Genomic DNA, 26998 nt, shown 5'->3' with positions numbered 1-26998 from the left:
GTCGTTGATCGCTCTTCCACTATAGTACCGCCATTCAGTATTCCCAGTGTCCCACAGTCAAACGTGAAAATCCAACTCTTAAACCCCAAACAAAGCCAAAAACCTCGAATGCTAAGCCCAAGAGCGACGACGACACTCCGTTTGAGCGCCATGTCTGGCGCTAAGATGGTAACCTCGTCGTGTTCGTCATCAGCGTCGTCGTCGATGGCCCTGAGAAGTCATAGCCTGCACTCGCAATTCCCTTCGAGTGGTCCGAGATTCTCCAATGGAATTGTTCTTCGCGGGAACCGTGTCTCGTTCGCTTCTTCTTCGACACGCTTCGCTCACGCCTCGCTGCGTTGCTACGCGTCGTCGGCTGGCTCAGATAGGGTTAGGGTAGAGAATCCTGTTGTGGAAATGGACGGTGAGGTTTTTGAACCCCGGGTGATTGTGTGTTTAGCGGTGGCCTGCTTGGTTGGCGAGAAAATGGGGGAAACTTGAAGCTTTGAAATATGTTTTAGATCAAGAGTTTCATTTCGATAAATAAACTGAATATTTCAACTAACCTGAGTTGGTGAATGTTTTTGTTTTATAAGTTCCCAATATTGAACTTGATCGTTTTCGATTTTTTTTTCATAGTTTTCTCTGCAACCAAACGGAACACTCGTTGTTTCATTATGCGTTTTCCCTTCTGAAGAATCTATTTGATGTTTTTGCTTGTATTTTTTCCTCTTAGGTGATGAGATGACGAGGATCATATGGACAATGATTAAAGACAAAGTGTGAATTTTCATTGAGCGACTTCCTTCCTTTTTTTTTTTTTTTTTTCTTTTTTTTTTTTTTAATATTGAGAATGAATTTCTATATTGATTGTAATTTTGTTTATTGGGGAATTCTGGTTTTCTAATTGCAGCTTATATTTCCACATCTGGATTTGGATATAAAGTATTTTGATTTGGGAATTTTGAATCGCGATGCAACGGACGACAAAGTTACTGTAGAAAGTGCTGAAGCAGCTCTTAAGTAAGTAGTTGACCGGAAAACAGGTTATAATGCATCTGTCATGCTAAAGTGATTGGTATTAGATATAACTTATTTCCTTCCCGTTTTTGTTTATTGTTTAGCTCCCCTGAATCATATGAAAAGGAGATAGACTATTAAGCCTTGCGTGTGTTCACTAGACAGTATTGTGAAAAATTCATTGGGCGAATGCTGTTGTGATAAGGACATATAGATAATTGGGTAGTGTCCCCATTATAGCCATATGTGTGTTGGTACATGATAGGATCTGTGATATTATGATGCCTATAGAAGGCAATCGTTGATGCTAGTAAAGTGCAAAAGCTTCAAGAATAGGGGTACAAAGGCCTGGTGAAAGTGGTTGTATGTGGATCATTGATTATAATGTTTACTCAATAGATTAGCATATTGGAATATAATGATGGATACTATTTGTAACCAAAAGCCGTCATGCCAAGGGTTTTGCCACTGTAATTGATCTGTGAAGGACTGATACGAGGAAGGATTTAGCTGTTTGCTAGTTGAAATTATAGTTATTGAGGGTGGATGATCGGGAGCTTCTTAAAGATCAGGAGTTGTAAAAGACAGCAGTATAGAGGATTGTGTATTAATTACATGTAATGATTGGTGTAGAGAGACTTTCATAGTGGCGAAAATTAAGATTTTAAGTAACGTGGTTTGTACCAGCTGCTCACTGGGAATGGTTCATGGAATAGTTGTCTTGAGGCACAAAACGAAAGCAAAGCATAGCCCAATTTTCGCACTGAATTAAAGAGTATTTTACAGTTTCTTGTTCATACCTTGACGTTTTAAAGTCTGAATGATATCTGAGACCTTTTTCTGCATTTCATTCTAATCATATACATACTGCAGGTACAATGTTGCAGTAAAGTGTGCTACCATTACTCCTGGTTAGTAATTCTTGTTTTTCTGGCGTCTCTATTGTTCTCTTCTATTATGGTTGCTAGGAAACATTGTTTTTTTTTTTTTTTGTTTACAAGTAATATCACGAGAAGGTTAGATTAAAAGCGCAAAAGGCACAGCTCAAGTACTAAGGGAGTATACAAGAGAAACACCTAGCTAGAAATAGAAAATAAGTCGAGAAAATCGTGAAAACTAACAAACTTAGATCTAAGGCAATTGTCTAAGTGGTACAAAGTTTTGAAGAAGAAAGGCTTTAGTTCATCCACTAACCCCTCTTGATATTTTTTTTCATAACACCCGTCTATACGACCCATGAACCTCATAACACCACCCACCCCATGAGCTGCCATTACGACTCTCCACAAGGCCTCTCTTTCATGCACATAGCACCAAAGCTACTTCCCCAAAGAGCACTGTTGAACAATAGCAAGTTTCGGACCCCAACCCTCTCAAAAATCAGGGAACATACCTTGAGCTAACTAATCAGGTGAAATTTGAACTCATCATCTAGACCGTCCCATAAGAAATCCTATTGTAGCTTTTCTATGCTATTGGCAATGCGAGCAAGAAGGGGAAAGAGAAACATAAAATATGTAGGCAAACTGAAGAGGGTACTCTTGATTAAAGTAATCGTTCCACCCTTAGACAAGTACATTATTTTCCAACCCATCAAACAACGCTCAATCTTCTCAATAACACCATCCCAAATTGATTTGGTCTTAAAAGGAGCTCCTAGCAGAAGGCCAAGATACTTCGAAGGGAAAGAAGACACCCCACAACCCAAAATACTGGCCAACCCAACAACATTATTGACATTGTCCACAAGAACCAAATCTAACTTGGCCATATTAACTTTCAAACCGGATACAACTCCAAAATATAAGAATAATACATGCAAGTAATAGATGTGATCTTGGTTATCCTGTCAAAAAATCAAAGTGTCATATGCAAACCGAAGATGGGAGAAGTTAGCCTAAAGGAAGCCCCCATCTACAGTGGCATAAATCATTTTACTAAGAGTGGAGGAGATAGAGGATCTACTTGTCTCAAACCACTAAAGCTTTTGAAGAAACCGAAAGGAGAACTATTCACCAAGACTGAAAAAGTGTCGAAGAAATACAATGTGCTATTCAATTACACCATTTCTCTCAAACACCACACTTCCTCAACAAGAACAAAAGAAACTCCCAATAAACATGATCGTAGGCCTTCTCAATATTCAGTTTGCAAAGCACACCTAGAGCACCAGATCTGATCCTACTATCCAAGCACTCATTAGCTATAAGAATGGAGTCTAGAATTTGCCTACCTCTCACAAAGACATTTTGGGGCTTCGAAATAATATTGTTTACAACCCTTTTCAACCTATTGGCTAGGACTTTGGCGATAATCTTATAAACCCCACTCACTAGAGGTAAATTTGAAAAAACGGAACATTGTTTTATGGATGTTGACCATGCTGGCCCTTATATTGGTTGATATGGTTACCAAATACATAGAATTTGTTGGTCTTGCAGCTTAATCATGAGGTATTGATATTATTATGAATAAATAATGATTCTGCAATTTCATATTTTGTAGATGAGACCAGAGTCAAGGAATTTGGGCTGAAGTCTATGTGGAGGAGTCCCAATGGCACAATCAGAAACATCTTAAATGGTTTGTATTTTATAAATAAACGTTTCCTCATTGAAAGGAAAATTATAAATGCATTTGGTTTTGTTATTTAGTCATTTGATATCAGTTGTCCTTCATACGAATTACTGCAGATGGTTGGGCGTTCTTGATTTACATGAGACATTTGTTGTAACAATGTTGCCTAATTAAGTATAGGCATCAGCTTTCTTAGTTCCATATGCAGGATTTTTTTTTGTTGGCAAAACGTATTAAAAGTAACTGTTATCTTTTAAATTAAATTAGTTAGCTATAATTCTATTTCCCAGTTTCTACAGCATCATATCAGGTTTTTCTTATTTTCTTTGCACAATTCACTGAATCATATCCCTGGAAAAAGGAGGTAATAGTCAGTTTGTGAAAGTGGAGTCCTCATGGGCATGCCAAATAGATGGAATTGTCAGAGCTAGTAGTTGTCCCAGCTTTTGAGTGACCTATTGCGAATGATACATGTTATTTGATAGAAAACCATGAACCTTATATATATATATGTTGGTTATTTGAAGTTTTCCTTCTCTCTCTCTTACTTATTCTTTTTTTTTGGGGGGGGGGGGGGGGGGGGGGGGTGTGGGGGAGAGATGGCAGTGTGTTCAAGGAAGGATTTTAAATCGAAAGCTGGAATTGGGTCTGCGATACAAATTTGATAGAACCTACTACCTGCTTAATAGCAACTTTTCTTATTAAGCAGAGGATATTGAATATAATTTTTTTTTGTGGAATCTGATTCTGCATCTGTATTGAATGGATGTGGTGTGTGTCACCTAAAAAATAAAATTTTAGGTCAATGCATCATCTTTTCAGTCAATTTTTGTGAGACCTTTTTTTCCCCAGTTTTTTTCCTAATGAAAGGATTGCTAACTTCTGTAGGTACTGTTTTCCGTGAACCTATCCTATGCCGTAATATTCCCAGAATTGTTACTGGTAATGTTTTGTTTCTGTCATAATATCAAATGTGAAGTAAAAAAATTGTGAAATGCTGTTCAGTACTCATTTCCAACTCACAGGTTGGAAGAAACCCATATGTATTGGTAGGCATGCATTTGGCGATCAGTATCGAGCCACTGATGCGGTCATTGAAGGGCCAGGAAAGCTTAAAATGGTTTTTGGTAAGCTGATTCAAACTCATAGATGAGCTGAATTTTTTTTTTCTATTCTCACAAGTATTTTATGTTTCTTAGCAATTCATCTCTCTGTTTCTATCCCTCAGTCCCTGAAGATGGAAACACGCCAGTGGAACTTGATGTTTTTGATTTTAAAGGACCAGGCATAGCGCTTGCTATGTATAATGTTGATGAGGTTTGTCTAATCACATTTTCTATCCTTTAAGTATGCCTTTCAATATGTTGATTTTGCTGTTTTGACAAAATTTTATGTACATTGTCAGTCTATCCGAGTTTTCGCTGAATCGTCCATGTCGATGGCATTTGCGAAGAAGTGGCCCCTTTACTTGAGCACCAAAAACACAATTCTTAAAAAATATGATGGCAGGTGACCTTTCTTTCTCTGTTCCAATTGCTGTTTCTTTCCCAAATTCATCTGAACTATAGACCTTCTTTGGCATATTCTGCCAGCCTCCAATTTCAATCTGTAAAGAGCGGTGTTCACATTTACTATTGCAGGTTTAAGGACATATTCCAGGAGGTCTATGAAGAGAAGTGGAAGCAAATGTTTGAAGAGAATTCAATATGGTTTGTTTTGTCCACTGTGAACTCAGGCTTTCTTTTTGTGCGCTTAGCATATTTTCAAATAGTTAACTGAAGGTTGATGTGGCTTTCAGGTATGAACATCGGTTAATAGATGACATGGTTGCTTATGCAATGAAAAGCGAAGGTGGATATGTTTGGGCTTGCAAAAATTATGATGGGGATGTGCAAAGTGATTTACTTGCTCAAGGTGCTGTTGAAGAACCTATTCTAACTTTTTAGGTGTTTGCTACATAACCATTTTGGACATTTTCTTTGTTGTGGCCATAGCCATTTTTTGTGCTCATGATAATGAAGTGTATTGGTTCATATATTTTCTATAATTATACTCTTGAATGGGTTATTGGTTCAAGAAGTTGTACAAGTAAATGGTTAATGACTAGGGATTAGAATAATTTTGGCTTAAAAAAGGAACATTTCAATTGAGTTTTTTCCTTAAAAAATATACAAGTGGTCTTGTGAGATTTGGCTGTTCATATGTACTGATAGCAATGTGTTTGCTACTTCCTTTAGCCATTCATTTATTTGTTTTTGTTTCTTCATTTTTATGGAGATTTAGCTTTACTTATTCAATGTCGATAACCTTGGGTTTGTACCATCGGTCAACTGTCAGCTCCCTGTCAATTTAGGGCCCTAGGAAAGCAAAATTAGGTAAAAAAAAAAAGTCTTGCTTACTGCATAAAAGTTTTCATCTGTGCCAATAAGTGGAATACTGTGGTTATGACTCTGCTGATGCAATGGGATGCCAAGATGGATGCTAAAGGTGACCCTAGTCTAGTACAAAATAAGGAAATAAGGAACTCTACTGCTAAATCATGTATGCTATAGTTCTCTTTATATATGATTGGTCATTCTTAAAGTTCTTGAATGCAATGCCAAATGTTGAACTGAATATATGAATGGACCCCTTGTCTTTGTTAATACGAACGACTATAAAGTGTTCATTAGTTCTATGCATTATTTAGTGAAATTGACTGAATGTTGGTTTCTTTCATGCAGGATTTGGCTCCTTGGGCCTCATGACTTCTGTGTTGGTTTGTATCTGATTTTCTGTCTTTTGTTATTAATGCTGACCTTAATATTTTGGTCTTGGGATTGTGCATGCAAAATCTTAATAACCGCAATTTGTGCAGTTAGCCACTGACGGGAAGACATTAGAAGCTGAGGCAGCTCATGGGACTGTAACTCGGCATTTCCGATTACATCAGAAGGGGCAAGAAACCAGTACAAACAGCATTGCTTCTATATTTGCATGGACACGAGGGCTAGAACATAGGTCAGTTTGCTGTTTTGAATCAAATTGATGCTACATCTTTCACTTTTAAAGTTTCGTCCTGACAATATCATTCCCAAAAAATCATTGCCAGATGTTCTCAGTTAACTGACAGACTCTTCATCATTATATTGGACTTGTATACACATATATAGAGTCAATTGCTTTTTTCCCACTTTTTTGAAACAACTCCAAAACACTGTTACTCTATATAATTATTGAATCGTATTTCTACATTTTTAGGGATTATCTACCACCTCTACTTTCTCTTTTTTTTGGGGGGGGGGGGAGGGGGAGAGGGTATTAAAATATTATTCTTTTGAGAAATGCTACACAAACTCGCATTCTCACACTTCAAAGTGCACACTTCTTTACATGACACTAAAAATTACCTTTAGATTTTAGATGAATCACTATTTAATCTTTAGATTCAATGGTGATTTTTAGTGCCACATCAGGAAGTGTGAAAGGGGGAGTGTGTAGCATTCCTCTATTCTTTTTTTTTCCCTCTAGCAAGAGTTCTCTAAAATTTGCCATAGGTGTGACTGCATGTTTACTCTCTGTGAATTATCGTATTAAACTATGTTGAGTTCGCACAGATCTCTACCCTTTATATATAATTAGCTTTCAGTGCCATTTAACAATATCAATATTTATGTTGGATTCTTTTGTATGTTTACCTTAGCCTGTTGATTGTACCAATCAATTTTTTCTCTCTATTCCCAGGGGCAAGTTAGATAAAAACGAAAGGTTGCTGGATTTTGTTCACAAGTTGGAGGCTGCATGCATTGAGACTGTGGAGACGGGCAAAATGACCAAGGATCTTGCCATTTTGATCCACGGGTCCAAGTAAGTTGCACCTTCCCTCCATTGTGCACTTTGGGGAATCAGTTGCTTATAATTTTTTTTTTTTTTTTTCTATGTTTGAATGACTTTTCTGCATATTTGGAATTCAGAGTGTCATGACGAGAATAGACGTACAATACCACTTCATGATTCAAATAATCATAAAAAGAAGGCATTAATTAATCTGAGGAATGAACCTCTCTGCACTTGTCGTACATAATAAGCTTAATCAATTGAGAACTTGGGCATCTGAAGGTCTAGTATAGAACTTTGGTCCATCTCTCAAATCTATAAAAAAATAATAATAATAATAAATAAATAAATAAGGAAAAAAGTAGGTTAATCTGATTTGTAATTATAGTAACATTTTTTCCACAAGCCAGATTTTTGCAAAAGCACCGACTATTGATGAGTATACTCGTTTCCTCAATCTTGTCGCATCACTCGAGCCAACTTACGTCAATTTTTAATTACTTTGATGATATTGGTGTCCGCAGGGTATCGAGGGAACATTATTTGAACACTGAGGAATTTATTGATGCTGTTGCACAAAATCTTGAGGTCAAGCTTCGAGAACGTGTACTGGTTACCCTATGAGATGGTCATTCAGGGAATCCCCTAGGCAGGGAGAATTTTGTGAGTGTTCGTTGTTAGACTTATGGGCGAATATCTTCCTTTCTCATCTACACATACTGCACAGTGCTTCAAACTAGTTTTACATTGGCAATAAGGTCTGAGATTTAGTGCCAATATATAATTTAAATTTCCTACACATCTGGATTTTTGTCATATTATTTGTCCTTTTTTTTTTTCTTTTCTAATTGAGTAAGGAAAAGGGTTAAATGAAAGGATCATTTCCACTCCTAATCCGAAATGGAGCGATCCTAAAAACGAAAATGGGGTGTGCTACCCAACAACAGACCCAAAACGAAAAACATCTGTGTGAAAATATAAACAAAGGGTAGGAAATGGGTCAAACAAGTCTCCACCATAAGATCAAAACAGTACAGATTAGGAAGATAGTAACCCATAAAACAACATGCAGCAAATAACAAAAGGAGCTGCAAAATACAAAGGAAATAAAAATACAGGGAAAATAATAATAATAATAAAAAAAAGCAGTAATAAAGCACGCTGAGGAGCAGCTTAAACAGAGGATGGGGCGGAGGAAGACCGACGGAAGAGTTTCTGGCAGGAGCTCAGAGAACATGCGCCAGCGCGTGGGGACCATGCGGCGCTGCGTGGTGGCTAGAACAAGACGATGGCAACAACGATGGAAAGCTAGGAGGCTGGTGAAGACATTGGTGTGACGCGTCAGAGCTGTGGAAGATCAAAGGGCAACATATCTGTATTTTAGAAAACCAAATCTAAGAACCACCAAAAAACCTTGAATGACGCCTCTGTAGGGGTGGAACACGACCAGAGGGAGGTGACCAGGCGGGGGCAAGGTGGTCAGGGAAAAGGTGAATGGTGGTATCACTGCTTAGAGGTAAAAAAAAAAAAAAAAAAAGAGGACCAGTTACAGAGGAGGGAAGGGAGGCGACCGCACTAGGCTGAGGGGAGAAGGGAGAAAGCAAAGTATCTCCCTCCTCCCCCAAAAAGAGCCGCACAGTGGCGGTGGAAAGTTGCAAAAGAAAGGTTCTTCTTTCTAGAGAGAGAACAGAGGAAAAAAATTTGTATCAAAGGCACCCTATGTTTAATTCCTATGGTTAGATTGTTACATAACAAAAGTTGTTTTTTATTTGTCCATGTTAAAAGTACTGGAAAAGTGGAGTTTTCTAATTAAATTAAAATTTGTTAATGGTTTTTAGAGGTTTTTTTAAAAAAAATTATTTTAAAAAGTGTTTTAATGTGAGAAAGTAATTTTGAGTATTTTATATTTTGGGTTATTTGTTTATGTTTTTGATTTGAAAAAGAAAAGCAAAAAGGAAAAAATAAAACAAAAGTGTTTCTATAGAACAAGTTTTATGATTTCTTTTATTATAAGGGTTCGAACTTATTATTATAATATCACAAATTAAAAACCTACGATATAAAGTTTTTTTTTTTTTTTTCTAGTCGAATGATATAAAGTCATGATTCACCTAAAAGAACTTATTAAACCCATTGGACCAATGGTTATGAATTACATGTCAACTCTTGGCATAATTATTATTTTTTTAAAAAAAAACTAGGTTAAAATAATTTTTTTCAATCAAGTTTATTAAATTAACATATTTTTTTAGAACTGGTGAAAGAATTTATCAATTTAGAAGAACCCCCAATTTAACTCTTTATTATCCTATTAAATGGCAATTCCCACTAATCACCGCCGATATTACAAGACAATAAAAACCTGAGACTTCTTATATGTATTTTCAAATCAACTACTAGATTGGTAGGATCTACAATGGTTACAGATCCATATTAGTTGATTTGAAAAAGAAATGTACGAAGATATACAAAAAGATAAATTCTATAGATACCAATTTTTTTACCAAAAGATGGGAAGGAAAATGATGTGAAGCTTAGTCATCGTAAGATTTATTTTGATTAATTGTTTTTATTATTTCTAGCGAATAAGCTCCATATTATTTTAATACCTATATATTAATAAAAGATTTGATATTCCTAATATTTTTCATTTTTCTTTTAAAAATAAAAAGATCGTTTTTCTAAAGATCTCAACTTATCCCACAACTATCCGGATAGGTATCCAAGAAAGCCGCCTTAATTAATTAATTAAAGGCGTTACTTAAAAAAAAAAAAAAAAAAGGCTTTTACGGCCCACCAGTATCTAAAATCCAAAATGCCTTATTCCCTAATAGACATCTACGGTCCAGATCATTTCTCATTTTTCATCACTCGAAAGCCCGAGACCGTTTCTTGTTCACTGAGATATTGTGTGAAGAAAATTTACAAAGCTCTTTTAGGGTTTGAGAATTCAAAAGGCAGAGAGAAATGGCGTTGCCGAAGGCCAAGGAGATCGTTTCGTCCAATCCGGTCGTCGTTTTCAGGTTTGTCTTCGTTTATCAAACCGTTTCGTTTTTTGATTTGATGATTACATATTTATACATATATGGACGTTGATTTGGCGGTTTGTAACCACAGCAAGACGTACTGTCCGTTCTGCGTGAGCGTGAAGCAGCTGTTGACTCAATTGGGAGCGAATTTCAAGGCTATTGAGTTGGATACTGAAAGTGAGATTTTTATTTTTGAATCTACTGGTTTATATGGTTTTGCTTGGAACTGGAATTTCAATTTCGGTTGTTCTGTATATGTGTGGAATTGAGGTCGAATTTAAATTTCATCGAAGCGGTAGCGAGAATTTTTAATTCTAACGTCAATTGATTATGGAATTAAATCCAATCCTTTGTGTAGAAGGATTGGTTTTATTATAGCTTTGCGTATATTTGCTTCAAATACTTTATCTTAGTAATTTTAGAGAATTATAGCTTTAGCCATCATCCTCAATTCCATTTCCTTCTTTCTTTTTTCCCGCGAAATTCCGTTTCCGACAGATAACATTAGTTTGCTATATCTGCTTTCATGTAATTTAATTTTTGATTGCATGTGTTAGAAAGCCACATATAATAGATGCAATATTAGCATGATTTTAGCGTAATTGCTCTATCTTGCCTTAAAAAAGTTTGAAAGTGTGTAAATGCATAAAAAGAAGTAATGCATTGTGTTGTGGGGCTCTGGTAGTAAGTTTTGAGGACTATCATGATTTCATGATTTCTATTCTAGAAACCGAACAATGAAGCTGTTGCTTCTTGATTACTTCGATTGGATTATGATTCTCTAGATTTTCTAGGATGGCTTTATGGTAAAGTTCTTAAATCCTAATCATTACTTTTAATTAAATGGTTCAGATTTTACCATCTCGGGATACAACTTAGTGGGATACAATAAACTAAAATAATGGTTAGGATTTTAAGAACTCCAACGTGAAGTTACCCTAGGAAATATTTAGGGGTCATGACACACTTCATTCATTTATTACAAGCCGGACCTTTTTATTTCTCTGTGAAATATTTTTTGTGTGCAAATGGTTAACTTATGTTGTGTGTGTTTTGATGTGTTGAAGGCGATGGAAGTGAGATACAAGCAGCACTCGCTGAGTGGACCAAACAAAAGACTGTGCCCAATGTATTCATTGGCGGGAACCACATTGGTGGCTGTGACGGTAGGATCTCAATCCCCTAAACAAACTATAGGATCACTAATCACATTTATATCGATATGAATTTAAAGATTACTTGTTTGTTTTGGGCCCTTTAGGTTTAAATATTCTATTCTATTCCTATTGTCTTGCAGCTACTACTGCTCTGCACAAGGAAGGGAAACTAGTTCCTCTGCTGACACAAGCTGGAGCTATTGCCAAGCTTTCTGCTTGAAGAAATGTTGTTATCTTGTTAATGAGTAAAGTTTAATAAGTGGTAGCCTTATGGTGTTTCTGTATTTTGTGTCAAACTTTTTCAAAATCCTAAATAAACTTGGACTTGAAGTTGTGTATTGAGGTAGAATCTAGTGGGTATTTGAGATTTTTGTTTTGAAAATTTCCTGATATTCTTATTACTCCCAATCAGAAGATATAATTGTGCATTGCTTATAGGTTTAGAGTTATCTAGTTTGTCATTTTAGGATTTGATTATTCTTACTCAGAATAATAAAATTCCCTTAGGAAGTTGTCACAAAGGGGATTGATTGGCACTCTTGGCCTTTGGACACGGCATTGTGGTCCACTATGGGTGTATCGTGTATGCAGCATGTCATTCGGATTGAAGGCAGTTGAGCCGAGGCCCTTCTCAGGGGTGGAACCAGAAATTGTGATATGGGCACAAAACTATCAAAAGATTTTTTTTTTTTTTTATGGGTGGGTATGCCGTGGGTGATAGGAGTGTACGCCATCTCTTCTTTCTCATAAACGGTCATTTGTCTTCTATCTTCTCGCTCTCGCACCTCTTCCTTTCTTTCTTTCTTTCTTTCTTTTTGTCTGCTTTCTGCAACCTTCTATTTTCTTGAAACCCACAAATAGCTGACAGTTTTCTGGGCTGGTGTTGCCACTGCTCGGTGGTCTCTGGCTACGGTGGATGTCAGGACGGTCGTCCCTCATGGCTGCCAGCTTTTGGTGGTGGATTTCCCTTTTGTTCGGTTGTTTTCTTGTTGATTTTCTTTGAGAACTGAAAATTGGAGAGAAGTGAGTAATTTTGGGGATTATGGCCGATTAGGATGGAGATTGTTGGGTGGATTTTGATAGAAGGGAAGCTGGGGTACTGATTTGGCCAGATGGAAAGTACTCTAGCCAAGCGGCGCACGACTAAGCCCACAGGCTACGGTGTTCCTTATTTCATGCAAAACTTGTGTTGTTTCTAGTACAAGCAAGACATTTGAAATTCTTGTCAAAAAAAGGCATTTGAAATTAACGTGAATATAAAAAAGACTGCAAGTGATTGGTTAAAATCACCCTGCTCCTTGCTAAACAAAAAGTCAAGTAATCTAGGAAGGAAAATTATAAAAGTATTCAAATAAACCTATATTGTACAATTTCACAGTTCCCACCTTTACCTTCTTTCACTTTCTTCCTTTCAAATTTCTCGGCAGATCAGTCTAAAAATGTTTAATCTGTTGTAGATTGCATTATATATCTGAACCCGAAAACAAAAAAAGAATTTAGCAAATTCCTACTGCTGTCCCCTGCCATTTTTCGTCCTGCATCATTCTTGAAGGAGAGCACCAGGTGTGTAACACTTACAAGCATCTACAGGGAGAACTTGAGTGGAACTCTGGTGCAGCCTTAAAATCTGTTTGGCTTCACAGGGAGTCAAGTTGATATACTTGCCCTTCTTTAACACTGATAAGAGAGAGGAAACAATTTTGACAACAAATAGAGCTTTACTTTCACAACTAATGCAAAGATGCCGTAGCATGGAAGATGCATCAGTGCCATCAATAAGTACCTGGAATTTGGTGGCACAAACAGAAATGGATAAGGTCCACTTCATAAATGATTAAGATAAATTGAAGCTATAAACATTTTTATATAACCCAGTTCTTATCTCTGATTCATCAAACTCAGATGATGAGATGTCTCAAACAAATTTGAGATAACATACCATATTGGAGCATATGGTGATGACCAGTCAAGAAATGGGTATGGCCACCTGTACCAAAGTGAACTATCAATATTTTTCAATTCAACTGGTATGCCCTCATCCTCATATGTGGATATACAGAAAAATAACAACATTACCGAATTGAGACAAACGCATGAATGATCCACTGGAAAATGACGAAAACACCAGTCCATAGAATAAAGAAAGAAATCCGGTAAAAGGGGACCCGCTGAAAGAGTAAGTTGGAATAATTCAGAGATGGCTATGAAAGAGACAATAAAAACAAAGGGGGAGAGAAAGCATTTAAGTACAAAATTTACCAAGCAATTCAATGCTGTATCACCAAGGAGTAAAACTGCATTGAGTGTATGCATGTTCACAGTCATCTGACACAAAATGGAGACAGATTATTAGCTCAAATGAAACTTATGCCAGCAGAGGTGTAGGAACCAATTTAGTTACTTGGTATGTATAGCTGCATCTTATAATCAGTCCAAATGAATCAGCCATACTGTATCTGTTTATTATGTTTCTTTGTCGTCGAACAAATTGGATATGGTCTAAATGACACCCAGGTCTTTTTGGCTATTAAAATTTATTTGGGAAATTTCAAAAATTTTAACGTGTTTGCACAACGCCTACGCCTAGGCAAGAAAAATAAAAAATAAAAGTAAATCAAATGGAAGTAGAGAGTGAATTCCTTTGAACTTACAACATTGAGATTGTAATCGTTGAGGGTGAGAAATGGAAAGATAATGAACCAATAAACACTATCTGTGAGCATAACTGCCCCAGCATTCATCTGTAACAAATCAAATCAAGCAAAAACATGAGTGACTTGTGATATAGGTATGCAGCCACAAGGAAAACTGTAATGCCTTTCCTAACATGTGTAATAGCTTTTCAACTCTAAAGCAAATGTTAACAGATATGATTTGTAGAATGATATCTCTGAACATCAAAAGCAATCATCAGAAGCACAACTGATCCATTAGCAGCGAACCACTTAAACATTGCTGACTAAAGCAGTCAATCTGTCCCCTGTTATCCTATAACAAGGCAGTTGCTGACTGTTACCTGAAAGAGGACTTCAAAGACATAACTACAAACGGTTGCAGCTTGCAAAACACAATTTTCTTCCTGGGAACCCGAGACACTTGTTGCTTTGTGTATATGTGTCCTTTCCCTGTATGTGAGAGGAATGGATGATCCATGCTCCACATCTCTCCCAACATGACAAATATCTAAATCCCTGCTGCTTATTAGGTGATACTGGTAACACCCATATAATGAGAGGAGTGATCCACACTGCAAAAGGAAATTTCAGACTGTAATGTACAAAGAGATGTAGAGTGCATTGCCTAGTCCACAAAGACACCGGGAATAATACTACAAATAAAATGAAAGGTTTCACAAGCGGGCACCTATAAAGTGGTCAATAGATATATTTATCATATTCAATTGAGGTGTTTCAACAGGAGGCTTTTAAGGAGATTGGAAGGTATACCCCAAAATAAATTGTAAGCAAAGTAAAAGTCCACCTGTCCAGAATCCATAAAACATGACAACCCCAAGTTAGAACAATATAAAAGCCACATTTCGTAATTAATTACAAAGCTGAAATCAAAGGGAATATTAGCTATTTTTTTTTATGAAAACAAGGACCTATATTAGCCAAAACAGAAATAAAGGAATCCCTTCAAAGTCAGGGAGTTCAACAGTTTAGAGGTGGGTCCATGATTAAGCATATTCCAGTGTCCAAAGATAATAAACATGCCACTTCTCAAAGGGAGGAATGACTTGATGGTTATATATCAGCATTTATGCATGTGTGCATGGGTGGGTAAGTGATACTATTGTGACAAATACACCCAAAGCCTCATCTTTTGACAAAAGAGAATTGTTTCACAAAAGAGAAAACAACAAAATCTCTTTAATAAAAGAAAGATCTCTCCTTTTTTTTTTGTGTTATGTGGCGCCTCTCTCTACTCTTTCTTGTTCTCTCTATTTTTCTCAATGTGAAAGACTCAAGCCCTTGTATAAGAGGTAAGGTCGGCTGACAAGAAGTCTTCTACTTGGAGAAGAGACATAAGTCGACTAAAACACCAAAACAAAAGGCTACATAAAATAAAACAACATGAAAAGCAACACCATGGGGCCTACGAGATGACTTGACTTGATGAAAATCAAGTCACAGATGCACTCAAACTTTTATGCCCATAACAAATATTTGTTTCATAATACCATAGGCTATCCAAAAACTTTTTAACTGTAATCCATGCTCAATAACCACACTACCACATTCTTCAGCTAGACTTCTTAATTCATAAACTATCCACTAGCACTAAACACAAGTATTAGCGCTAAATGAGAACAAACTCAAGAGAAGGCTTACTGAGTATAATAGAAAAATATGTGACCTCCTTTGACAAGAACTTTGACAACTAGTGTTCCCAAGAGTAAACAGAATGCAATAATACGGAAAGCCAGCAGCCAAATGGGATGAATTCCTTTAAGACATGGTCTCCATGCTTTATCGTCACATGAAATCTGATTTCCGTCTAGCTGGGTTTCTACTCTGTTGTATTTTAAACGGTCCAAATATTCATATTTCCATATCATCAATAATGCTACAAACATGGGAGTCACTACCCAAACTGCACAGAGTAAGACCCTCCAGTGCAACCAATAACTCAGGGTGGTAGTATCAGCAGTTACCTCCAGCTGCATCCTGCAAAATAAACCATGATGTTACTTCTACTACAACTTAATTGTCACTCAAGTGTCTCTTGTAATGCTTGGTATCTTCTCAAATACTTTAATTTAAGAAGTTAAAATTAAAAAAAAAAAAAAAAAAAGAAGCCAAACCCTTCAATAGGAGAATCTTGAGTAATAATTGAAGGAAGTTCTGATAGAAAAGATTTTGTTATTCGCATACATATATACATATGAACGGAAAATAAAAGATTTGGAGAGGCTCCATCCAAATAATTTGCTTTATGAATGAATGCCAATGTGGATATAACACAGATAACAATTACAAACCACTTTAAAATGCGAGCAGAAAAAAAAAAAAAAAAAAAAAAAAAAAGGCTTTGCTTATTACAATGCCACTTTCTCTCGGAAACCTGAATATACTGCAACTTTCTTTTCAATCTCGGAAAATGAGAAGTTTTCAATAGTGTGGCTTATCAATGTTAGAATCATAATAGTACCCAGTCTAATAAAATAAGCATTTATTCCCATATTCCCTGAATTTGTGTCAATTTAAACAAATAAAGCCTGAAATTTAGCATTAATGTCGTGGAAATGAAACCAATTCTCACTATCTCGCACAAAAAGGGTTATATTTCTCGACCAACATTCCAAAATGCCAATGCAACTCATTCACACTCAAAAATCAAAACTAAAGCTAGCAGGTTCATTTTGCAGAACAGAGAACACAACAAAATAAAAAACAAATCATGACGGAGAAGTTAGTTTTTTTGTCTCACTCGTGAGGAACTACAATATGTGCGACCAAAAAAAAGGGGCTTTTCAAGTACAAAGCTAAAACAGATGGGTTTCACTCTTGCCCTGTTTGGTTGCTGAGAAAAGGGTAGAAAGCCAATTGAAACATATAGGCGCTCACAACAGCAAAAATAACCCCGACCCATGATCATGAAGTCTCCAAATTTCAAATTATCCTTCAGTTCTTCAGCAACCAAACGGACTAATGACGCCAAAAAAAGAAAAAAGTGAAGAACTTGAAGGCAGAATGACTTACAGAGAAACGGTCATAGAAAGCCGGGTTTTCCAATGAAGAAATATGAACCAGGGAACCGTCTACTTCTGGATAGGGATGATGGAGATAACATATCATACGAATTGGGAATTCATTGGAACGAGGTCAAATGCAAATTTGGCTACACCTGGAAAACGGTTTATGATGTCAGCTTGAACCCACTCTTTCATTTTTTTTCGAGGGAAATCTAAAGACTACGATAACTTCTTATCGGAACGTGCCAAAATAACTTTTCTGAAGTCTTTTATAATTCTTAAGAATTGCGAATTTCCTACCATTACTCCCTTTTAGGATTGAATTTAATTTTGACACGAATCTGCCACAGATCAACATAAAATTAAGAAATCAAAATTTTGTAGTCAATCTTCGGTCAACTCAATTAACCTATAAGTGACTCGTATAACCCGTATTTTAATAGTACAAGTCGTTCAAACTATTCGTAATTTTCGTGAAGTGTTCTACGTCACTTTCTCTCGATTACAATTAAAAACAAAAAAAGTCTGTTAGACATCCCAACACTTTTTTTCAAATTCTCTTTTCTAAATGATCTGGATCCCACATTCATTTAAGAAATATATATATATATTGGATGTACGAGATCATTTGAGAAAAAGTGTTTGGATATTTAGTATTATCCAAAACAAAATTCTAAAATGCTAAAATTTATATAATTTCCTTCATTTATTTATTTGCATATAAATTCATATACATGTGAAAATTGGTCAAACAAGTTGTATTTTGGATCAATCCAACATGACCTAATTATTGAATGTATTATGCGGGTTGAGTCGGGTTTGGTCAATTCAACATGACCTATTTATTAAACGGGTTATACAGCTGTGTGGTGTCACCGTTTATTTAAATATGTTGCATTAGGATTAAAGAATTTAAGCCATTTAATTAAATAATTCATGTTGGAATCAACCCAACACAAATTCACCACGCCAATATAAATTATCGGCCATACTCTCTACTTAGATTGTAAAGATTCTCTACAATAGTGAGAGGTCTTATTATGGTTATGACGTTTATCAAGCGAGTTTTTTTTTTTTTTCCTTGTATAAGTGAATATGTTGCGAGATGGGCATGTAGGTTTATTTTAGTTCTATTGGTTAATTGAATTATTATGGTTTAATTTCAAAAGCCAGGTGTATTATTTTTGTAATTCAATCAATGATTTTTGCCCAAAGTCAATTAAATTATGGTTAGGGTTTAGTTAGTAGTACATATTTTTTCGTGTGCATATCAATTTTTTTAAATTTTTTTTTTTCCCTTTGTAGGATCATTAGCTTTTAGACAGGGCCGGGATGATGGACCCCAATGTCATTTAGTTGAAAAGAAAACGAACTGGACTTTAACAAGCAATCACAAAACCCGAAAGGCCCACATCCACAGCCCACCCAAAACACCCCACCCCCCTCCTCTCAACCCCCGCAAAACCCTAATATGACATTCACCCTCTCCTATAAAAGCTTTACCTTCTCTCTCATAAGCTCCACCACACCAGACGGCAACCATGCAGATCTTCGTGAAGACCCTGACGGGCAAGACCATAACCCTAGAGGTCGAGTCCTCTGACACCATCGACAATGTGAAGGCCAAGATCCAAGACAAGGAGGGAATTCCACCGGACCAGCAGCGACTCATCTTCGCCGGAAAACAGCTCGAGGATGGCCGGACTTTGGCAGACTACAACATCCAGAAGGAGTCCACTCTGCACCTTGTGCTTCGTCTTCGTGGAGGGGCCAAGAAGCGCAAGAAGAAGACCTATACGAAGCCCAAGAAGCTCAAGCACAAGAAGAAGAAGGTTAAGCTCGCCGTGCTCCAGTTCTACAAGGTGGATGACTCTGGGAAGGTTCAGAGGCTGAGGAAGGAGTGCCCCAACGCCGAGTGTGGTGCTGGGACCTTCATGGCCAATCATTTTGACAGGCACTACTGTGGCAAGTGTGGGTTGACCTATGTGTACCAGAAGGCTGGTGGTGATTAGAAAGGAATAAAGGTCGAGTTTTTTGGGTACTTTTTTGGGTCGCTTTGTTCAGTTTCAATGATTTTGCAAGAGTAACTTTGTTTTTTTAATGACTTGGAATTTGCGCTTTTGATATTTTGGCTACTTCATGTGATAGTTTATATAAGTCCTGGATTTATCGGTATTCTGACTTTATGCAATTGAAATAATTTGTTTACATTTTAAGGTTTTAAGTAATGTGTTTGGTTGAAATTAGCCACAGATGATTGCTATTTTGAAGATTATGTTGAGATTTTTGTTGTGATTGTGTTGGTTATTAGTTTAGTTTGACACTTTAGATTTGCTGAATATGGAACGCGGTGATGAATGGATGTTGAATTTTTGGGTGCCCTTTTACTTAATTCTTTTGGGTTGTATGCTTTGAGTTGCAAATGTTGGATTCGTGCAAGATTTTTTATTTGGGTTGTGATCATTGATCAGGGCTGAAGTTGCTATTTCATTTCGATAACATGGCATTGTCAATAAAATATAAATTCAATGGATGTTCTGAAACTGTTGGCTTGAATATTTTTTGAGGACTTAGCAATGGACATTTTAATCAAATTCTGTGAACTCATTTGGGTTCTAGCTGTGTCGAGCTTTGCTAGCAGTATATGTTATAGCAATTTTAATGGTTTAGGTTCTTATAATGATTGGTTTGGGTCTTATTGAATTTGATTTTTTTAGGTTGGAAAATTTAGGGCTGTCGTAATTATGTTAGCATCTATGTCTACAAAATTGTGGGTAGATCTTTCCAGGAACTTTGTTTTGTGCTGGTACTAGTCAATAAAAGCTACAGGCAGTTGCAAGTTTTTTTCTTTCAGTGTTTAGTCATATGTCCTGGCTTTCGTTAGTTTGTTAGTAGCTACTACACTCCACTAAGACAAGATGCTAATTCTAATTTGGAAGTTACGTCTGCACATAGTGGGTCTTTGAGCTCACTATCTAGCTTGAGCTCATTGCCAGTTAGTTAATTTCTTATCCCTACTGGTAGCAGATATTCAATTTATTTGACTTCTGAACCCGATTCAAAGTACTTGGTTTTTTGGGTTATTAGGATTTATGCGTGTCAAAGTGTTGGGTACATCTGTTTCAAATCAGTTTTCACCATTTTAAAGTTCATGGTAGCTTAGACTTTCCCTTGTCAATGAGTGAGTACATTAAATGTTAAAGGGCCAGAGTGATGGACAAGTATACTCTCAATTTCAAATGAAATGGAGATGAATGAACTAATTTGATGATCAAGATTTTATTTTGTTGCATATAACAGTGTAGATGATGCCACATGGTGAATATGTTGCTTCATGACTTAAAAATTTTAAATGGTGTGGAATTATGCACACGGTTAGATGCAACAAAATAAAGTTTTGACCATGAAATTATCTCCGGATCCTATTCCCAATCTGACACAGCTGATGCTATTTGTACACTTAAAAAGAGAGTCGTAATGTTGTCCCTGGGTTGAGATGTCTTTATAATCTTGTAGTAAATTTATATTTTGCATTGAGGGTTGGGAATCATTTGATCCTCTCCGACAAACAGTATAGATTGTACAATTTGGATTGCTTTGATGCCTACCTTGTTCCTAGTTTGTGAGGACAAGTGCTTTCCCAGGATTACAAAATGGCTCTCTTATAATTGGGTTATGATTGAGAGATGTTGCAGAGGGATCTGTTACAGTTGCTACTAAGATGCAAATCTCTCTGTAGAGGGCCAAGTCTTGAAGTTTTGTTGTGTTTTTCATTTGCTGCATACTTGATTTGATCTGTTGTGTTCCGTAAGGGAGAGATTTTTATTTGGTTTTGTGTTTAGAAGGATTATTGCATTTCGAATGCATTGACTAGGATTTTTATTCAGTTGCTGAAGAATCTGATGGAGAGTCTATATTGCTAAAAGAGCTGCAACAAGGCATGCTAAACGATTTCTTTTTACTGAAGGTAAGCATAGATAGGCCCTTATGTTTGGATAGAGTATTCATTCAAATTGGGTCAGCTGAATTTGAATTTTTTCTAACCCAGTCCAGATTTGCATTCTGAGTATGAGAGAAACACTTTTTTTTTTAATAGCATTATCGGAGATGGAGAACTCTATTAAGAAGAAATCTATTAAGAAATGACTTGCTTCTCGTATGTTAGGGACATGTGCACTTATATATATATATTAAGGAACATGTTGCAATTTTATAAAGTGGATCAGAGAAATTCCTCTCAACTTAGATGAAAACTGTCCCTTATATTTTCTAGGTTGAGCATAGCCCACCAAACGTATCTAAGGCTTTCAAAGGTGAGTTTGATGTAAATATGAGTATTATTTGGTACCTGAGAAATTCTTCAATTGAGTTTTTAAATTTTTAATTAAATAATATAGAATTTACTAACCTACTACGTAGACCATTTTTTAAAATTCATAAAATCTCATTAAATTATATGCTAAAATGGTGATACCTGAGTCATTCGATAAGAATTGATTATAAAAATTTAACTTTCTAAAAATAAAGGGGAAAAATATACAAAATCAGCCTTTAAGGTTTGCTTTATTATAAGAAAAAATATGGTACTTTGCATTACCCTTATTATAAACTCAACCCTCGTAATTTGAATTTCATATTATAGATTCATGTGACTTTCACTATTATAGAGCAAGTCATTTCGTTTGCATTTTTAATTGGAAGCTAATGTCACATAGATAGATGTCCACGTGTCACATGCAATATTCCATATCAGCATTACACGTCATCGCTAGCATGATGAAAGTTCATATCAGATAACCACAAATGCGCTATGTAATTAAAATGGTACATGTAACTATGGTGTAAGATAAAAACGTCATAACGTTCTAACTCTTTTTTTTTTTTTTTTACCTCTTCTCTTTCACTCATCTTCAATCTTTTACTTGATCGTTGAGAGACCTGCCCTAAGTTTGTCACACTGAGAGAAGCTGACAACAAAGAATTGTGAGCCCCTATGCTTATGCCTTAAGCCTGTCACACTAAGAGAGGACGACAATAAAGAATCACAAGCCATTGAATAACTTTATATGCAAATTGATCATCGAACACAAGCCACCAAACATCATTGTATGCAAATTGACCACCAAAGAAAATGGTTGTGACTCATGTTCAATGATTAATTTGCACACAATGAGATTTAGTGACTTGCAGTTTTTGACTATAATCCTCTCTTGATTTAGTTTAGTGTGACAAATTTAGGGTAGCAGTGGAAATACTCTTGATTTTTCGGTAATTTAACCTTAATATTTGATAACAAGACAAAGTATAACTACTAAAAAAAAAAAAAGTATTTAACCCTATATAAAGTTCAAACCATAGAGGACCGATTTCTTTTTTTTGTTTTTTCCTTTTTGAGGTGATTTCATATTTTCCCCTGAATTAAAATCTAGGTCCATGATCTAAGGGCTAAAATTAGATGGGTAATAAATGGATATCCACGGGTCAACCGTTACGTGTACATTTACTAACCAAATTAAACCTAAAAAGCCCAACGTTTTTAGCCCAAAATTTCTCAACCCGAGTCCGCCCTAAATACAAGCTTTGCTTCAAAGGAGTTTCAGGCGGTTTGGGCGGTTTGGGTGCTTCTTCGTTCGATTCCAACTCTCTGTAAGTCTCTCTCTGTGACTTTGTTAATGGGTTTGTAAATTATTTCTGATTCACGCTTTTCCATCGTCTCTCTCACACGGTCACACTGTCTCAGTGCTTTGAGAACCCACGGAGCCTGAGCTCACCTATGAGTGCTCCCCGAGCTCTGCACTTGGGCTGGTGGGAGAGGCCGTGAATGTTCTGTGTTTATTGCTCTCTGAACACTTTATAGTTCACTTCTGGGTTTTAGGTATGGTTAATGTTTGGTGATGAATGGCTTAGAATTTTGAGGTTTGACTGGTGTTGTTGGGAATTAAGATGCTTTTCCGACATGGGTTTAGTGTTATTTGATTTTATTAGAAAAGTTAAAACTGTAAGGATTAATTTGAATGCTATTGTCTGGTCTGATATTGGATATTCCGGTTAGAGAAGCACCCAAATTAGAGAAAAGAGAGGGGCTTACAATGACTTTGAGTTGATTTGTCCTCTTTTTTATTTTTGGGTGGGGGAGTTGGGGGACAATTGTCTCAAAATTCTAGAGTTTCTAATTTTGATATGAAAAGTCTTTTTGAAGAATAATAATTTATTGAAAAAAAAAAGGTAAAGCCTCGAACATGAAGAGTGTCTAAGAGATACAATAAGCCTAAGATATGAAAAATTCAAAAAGTTAACTACATCTAAAAGATTTGAAATGGTGACATTAGAAGCATAGATTACAGCCCAATCCAAAAGAGATCTAAAAAATACAGTTTAAACTAAGCACATTAGACTCACAATCCTCAAAACATGTGCCAATTCTTTTCTCTCTAGATGCTCCACATTAAGAGTGTACGAATAACTCTACAGATAATCTCTTTGGGATGTCCCCACCCTTGAGTCTTCTAGGAATAGAGCAGCTCTAGGATGTTGCTAGGCATAGCCTACAAAATTCCAAATAAATTGAATACCAAGTGCCAAAGATCACTAGAGTACTCTCAATGGATTTCAAATGACAATTGAAGTCTTCATGTTTGTTCAAGTGACAAACAGGTCCCTTCGTCAAATTTTTTATCGAGTCTTTTTTTGATAAGAGAGCTTTTAATTTAATTTTTTATCGAGTCTTTAACGACAAACTTGCCACACCAATGAAAAAGTCACACATGTATCTAGATACACATCACCCTGCAACGGAGACAATTACGTCAAAAAAATTAAAAAGGACAAAAAATTGGGGTGGAGATCCACCTAACTGCCACCCTCCACCAGGGAGGCGATGGAAGGTGGCTCCACCCCTGCTCACCTCACAAAGGGGGTGATGAGGGCAGGTGTTCATGTTTACCATTCGTGGTGCAATAGTTACACTTTTGATCTAGATTGGGATATCAGTTTCTTATTTATATTACCTTTATGTTTATCAAACATTTTATGCTGTAGAGCAAAATTGGCTATGGCCGTGTGAAACATGAGGGTTTTTGTGATTTTCTATGAACAGTCTCCTGCAAAACATTGATGAGCAATGTATAAAATATTATTCAGGAAATTTTACAGGTCCATAAGATTCAATATCTCTAGATTCTTATACATATTAGTAGCTTTTTCACTAACCCTTTATGGAATTTTCATTTTCACAGGTAGGTGCTAATTTATTCTATATTACAAATTCCAGATTTTGAGGATGTTGTCTATTGATCCGACAAAAAAAATATCATTTAGTCGTCACATTTGTGAAGGAGATTTGGTTATTGTCTATGAGAGGCATGACAACATGAAAGCTGTTAAAGTAAGTCAGGAATCAGTACTTCAGAACCGGTTTGGTGTATTCAAACATTCGGATTGGATTGGAAAGCCTTTTGGATCCAAGGTGTTTAGCAACAAGGGTGGTTTTATTTACTTGTTAGCTCCTACTCCTGAATTGTGGACTCTGGTTCTAAGTCATAGGACTCAGATTCTCTATATTGCGGATATTAGCTTTGTGATCATGTACTTGGAAATAGTTCCTGGTTGTTTGGTTCTGGAATCTGGGACTGGAAGTGGATCTTTAACTACGTCGCTTGCAAGGGCTGTTGCTCCTACAGGACATGTCTACACATTTGATTTTCATGAAGAAAGGGCTGCCTCAGCCAGGTAAGAGATGGATATTTCCATTTGATCCTTGTGGACTGCTGATAATGATGATTATAATATTCATTTATAATGTAATATATTTTGTATAACATTAGATTTGTGATTTTTTTCTTCTTCTTGAAAGTAGAAACTAGTTCAAACGAGAGTTGAAAAATAAGTTACTAACTACTACTTTTGATCAGAGCTTAATAGCTAGGTGCATATCTGAAGTGCTTACCTAGTCTATTTGACATGATTTAACATTCGGTGTCTGTCTTGTTGAGAGGGACTCTTAAGTTATTAGGACCTCAAGAAACAAGCTTAATAGATCTCAATGATATCCAAAAAGCGTTATTATTATTATTATTATTATTATTATTATTATTTATGTATTTATTTTTAAAGATGTTGGAAATCTGTAGAAGTGGTGCTAGGTAGCGTCAGTTTTTGTGATTTTGAGGTTTAACATCTAATTGAGCTCAACTACTTTCATTTTGTTACTAAATATTGAGAAGATATACAGAAATTTGGATTTGATCTTTTATCATTATAGGGAGGATTTTGAGAAGACAGGAATAAGCAGCTTAGTCACTGTGGGAGTTAGAGATATTCAAGGTGAAGGTTTTCCAGATGAATTTTCTGGGTTAGCAGATTCCGTCTTCCTTGACCTACCCCAACCTTGGCTGGCCATTCCTTCGGCTGGGAAAATGTTGAAACCAGATGGGGTTTTGTGCTCCTTCTCCCCATGTATTGAGCAAGTACAACGAGCCTGCGATTCTCTTAGATCCAACTTTACTGGTATGCTTTCATGCAACTATTTCCTCAGTGTTTTTAGAATCAGGAATGTGTTTTATTTGACACGTTTTGCTTATTTTAGGTAGTTTTATCCTTTTGCTCTACCTTAAATTGAGAAATTAATGGCCAATTTAGTCACTGACACATACTTGTATATGTATTTTCTGCTTGTGTGTGTTAGATCTAAGGACATTTGAGGTACTTCTTCGTACTTATGAAGTTCGAGATGAAGGCAACCTCAGGTCTCTTCCCGGTAAGAAACGGCAGCGTTCAAGCAAGGGAAGCATTGTGCAGGAAAATTCGAGTTCTCCCATAGTCATGGCTAGACCATGCAGTGAGGCAAAAGGTCACACTGGCTATTTGACATTTGCAAGACTCAAATGTCTCTCATTATGAGGCCACTCTTCAATTTTGTATGATAGTAAGAGTTTTTATTCTTGTATCTGCTTCGTAGGTTCACTCCAGGCATTCCTTCCGTCATTCTTGAGTTTTGAGATTCTTGATTGATTATTTGAGCCTGGCTTTGATTGTTTCATTACCTTTTATATGGTTAGTGCTCATAGTCGCCAATGGTAATTGTTCTTTGTTTTTGTTTTTAAATGAATTTACTCACACACCCATTATCCTTGGGGATACTATAATTTTTACTACAATTTCCTTGTAAACTAATATTATAAACTCTCATGACATTTACCATGTCAGTCACTTTGACAGTTAAATTTGACGTCCATGGTAATTAATTATATAAAATATCTTACATGTCCTCCCTGTAACATACATCTGGGTCCCAAGTTGAAGCAGCGTACGCCACATCTTCGTCTCAGCAAATCTAGTACATGAGATCCAAACTTCATGCCCTCCATTCATTCCCACCACAAGCTAACCACCACCCAACGCTAGCATCCAAACCATAGACCGACGACTCTGACTTTCAACCATTTCGGCGGATATTTATGCTTTGACTTACAATTTTATCAATTCATGTTTTCTACTTTAATCACTAGTTTCATCAAAGGAAGGACAAATTTTTTCGAGAAATTTTTTCCAGTCTAGTCTAATATTTGTCCATGTTTAAAAATATAAATGAAATTTAATAAACCAAGTTAAAGAAAAATTGTTGTCCTCATAGGAAAATCTTGATCATTTGCTTTGTGATTAAAAATAATGATTTATATATAATGAAGAGAGTTAGATAAATTTGTTTTAGCATGATACGCCAA

The 26998-nt window shown here is 36.2% G+C and overlaps 5 protein-coding genes across 6 annotated transcripts; 4 read left to right on the top strand and 1 right to left on the bottom strand.

The window, feature by feature from the left end:
- The first annotated feature begins 40 nt into the window (after window positions 1–40).
- Window positions 41–8208, top strand: LOC132181361 (Isocitrate/isopropylmalate dehydrogenase family protein). Its single transcript, XM_059594551.2, has 15 exons — window positions 41–403; window positions 716–759; window positions 893–1002; window positions 1873–1910; window positions 3505–3582; window positions 4465–4518; window positions 4602–4703; window positions 4805–4893; window positions 4982–5085; window positions 5217–5285; window positions 5375–5490; window positions 6300–6334; window positions 6434–6576; window positions 7300–7422; window positions 7917–8208. Exons 1-15 carry the CDS (start codon window positions 109–111, stop codon window positions 8014–8016), a joined length of 1500 nt encoding a protein of 499 aa, XP_059450534.1. The 5' UTR covers window positions 41–108; the 3' UTR covers window positions 8017–8208.
- Window positions 8209–10252: 2044 nt separating this feature from the next.
- On the top strand, window positions 10253–11920 carry LOC132181469 (glutaredoxin). Its single transcript, XM_059594703.2, has 4 exons — window positions 10253–10415; window positions 10510–10598; window positions 11489–11587; window positions 11719–11920. Exons 1-4 carry the CDS (start codon window positions 10360–10362, stop codon window positions 11796–11798), a joined length of 324 nt encoding a protein of 107 aa, XP_059450686.1. The 5' UTR covers window positions 10253–10359; the 3' UTR covers window positions 11799–11920.
- A 904-nt stretch (window positions 11921–12824) lies between these two features.
- LOC132181509 (plant/protein) lies at window positions 12825–17519 on the bottom strand. 2 transcript variants are annotated; one of them, XM_059594761.2, is made up of 9 exons: window positions 17284–17519; window positions 15913–16248; window positions 15025–15058; window positions 14595–14825; window positions 14230–14319; window positions 13838–13903; window positions 13655–13746; window positions 13518–13565; window positions 12825–13255 (listed from the first exon to the last, which is right to left on the bottom strand). In XM_059594761.2, the coding sequence occupies exons 1-9, from the start codon at window positions 17295–17297 to the stop codon at window positions 13216–13218; spliced, it is 951 nt and encodes a 316-aa protein (XP_059450744.1). In that variant the 5' UTR covers window positions 17298–17519; the 3' UTR covers window positions 12825–13215. The 2 variants fall into 2 exon arrangements, with proteins under 2 accessions (XP_059450744.1, XP_059450743.1); XM_059594760.2 differs by having other exon boundaries at window positions 12825–13361; window positions 17284–17517.
- A 1238-nt stretch (window positions 17520–18757) lies between these two features.
- LOC132181441 (ubiquitin-ribosomal protein eS31 fusion protein) lies at window positions 18758–19486 on the top strand. Its single transcript, XM_059594655.2, has one exon. It carries the CDS (start codon window positions 18818–18820, stop codon window positions 19286–19288), a length of 471 nt encoding a protein of 156 aa, XP_059450638.1. The 5' UTR covers window positions 18758–18817; the 3' UTR covers window positions 19289–19486.
- Window positions 19487–22840: 3354 nt separating this feature from the next.
- LOC132182386 (S-adenosyl-L-methionine-dependent methyltransferases superfamily protein) lies at window positions 22841–26313 on the top strand. Its single transcript, XM_059595620.2, has 4 exons — window positions 22841–22922; window positions 24512–25004; window positions 25537–25781; window positions 25960–26313. The coding sequence occupies exons 2-4, from the start codon at window positions 24556–24558 to the stop codon at window positions 26172–26174; spliced, it is 909 nt and encodes a 302-aa protein (XP_059451603.2). The 5' UTR covers window positions 22841–22922; window positions 24512–24555; the 3' UTR covers window positions 26175–26313.
- The last annotated feature ends 685 nt before the right edge of the window (window positions 26314–26998 follow it).

The sequence above is a fragment of the Corylus avellana genome, chromosome 5 (assembly GCF_965113065.1).
Source record: "Corylus avellana chromosome 5, dhCorAvel1.hap1.2, whole genome shotgun sequence".
In the NCBI taxonomy this organism is placed as follows: Eukaryota; Viridiplantae; Streptophyta; class Magnoliopsida; order Fagales; family Betulaceae; genus Corylus; species Corylus avellana.
This window is presented reverse-complemented; position numbering and strand designations above follow the sequence as displayed.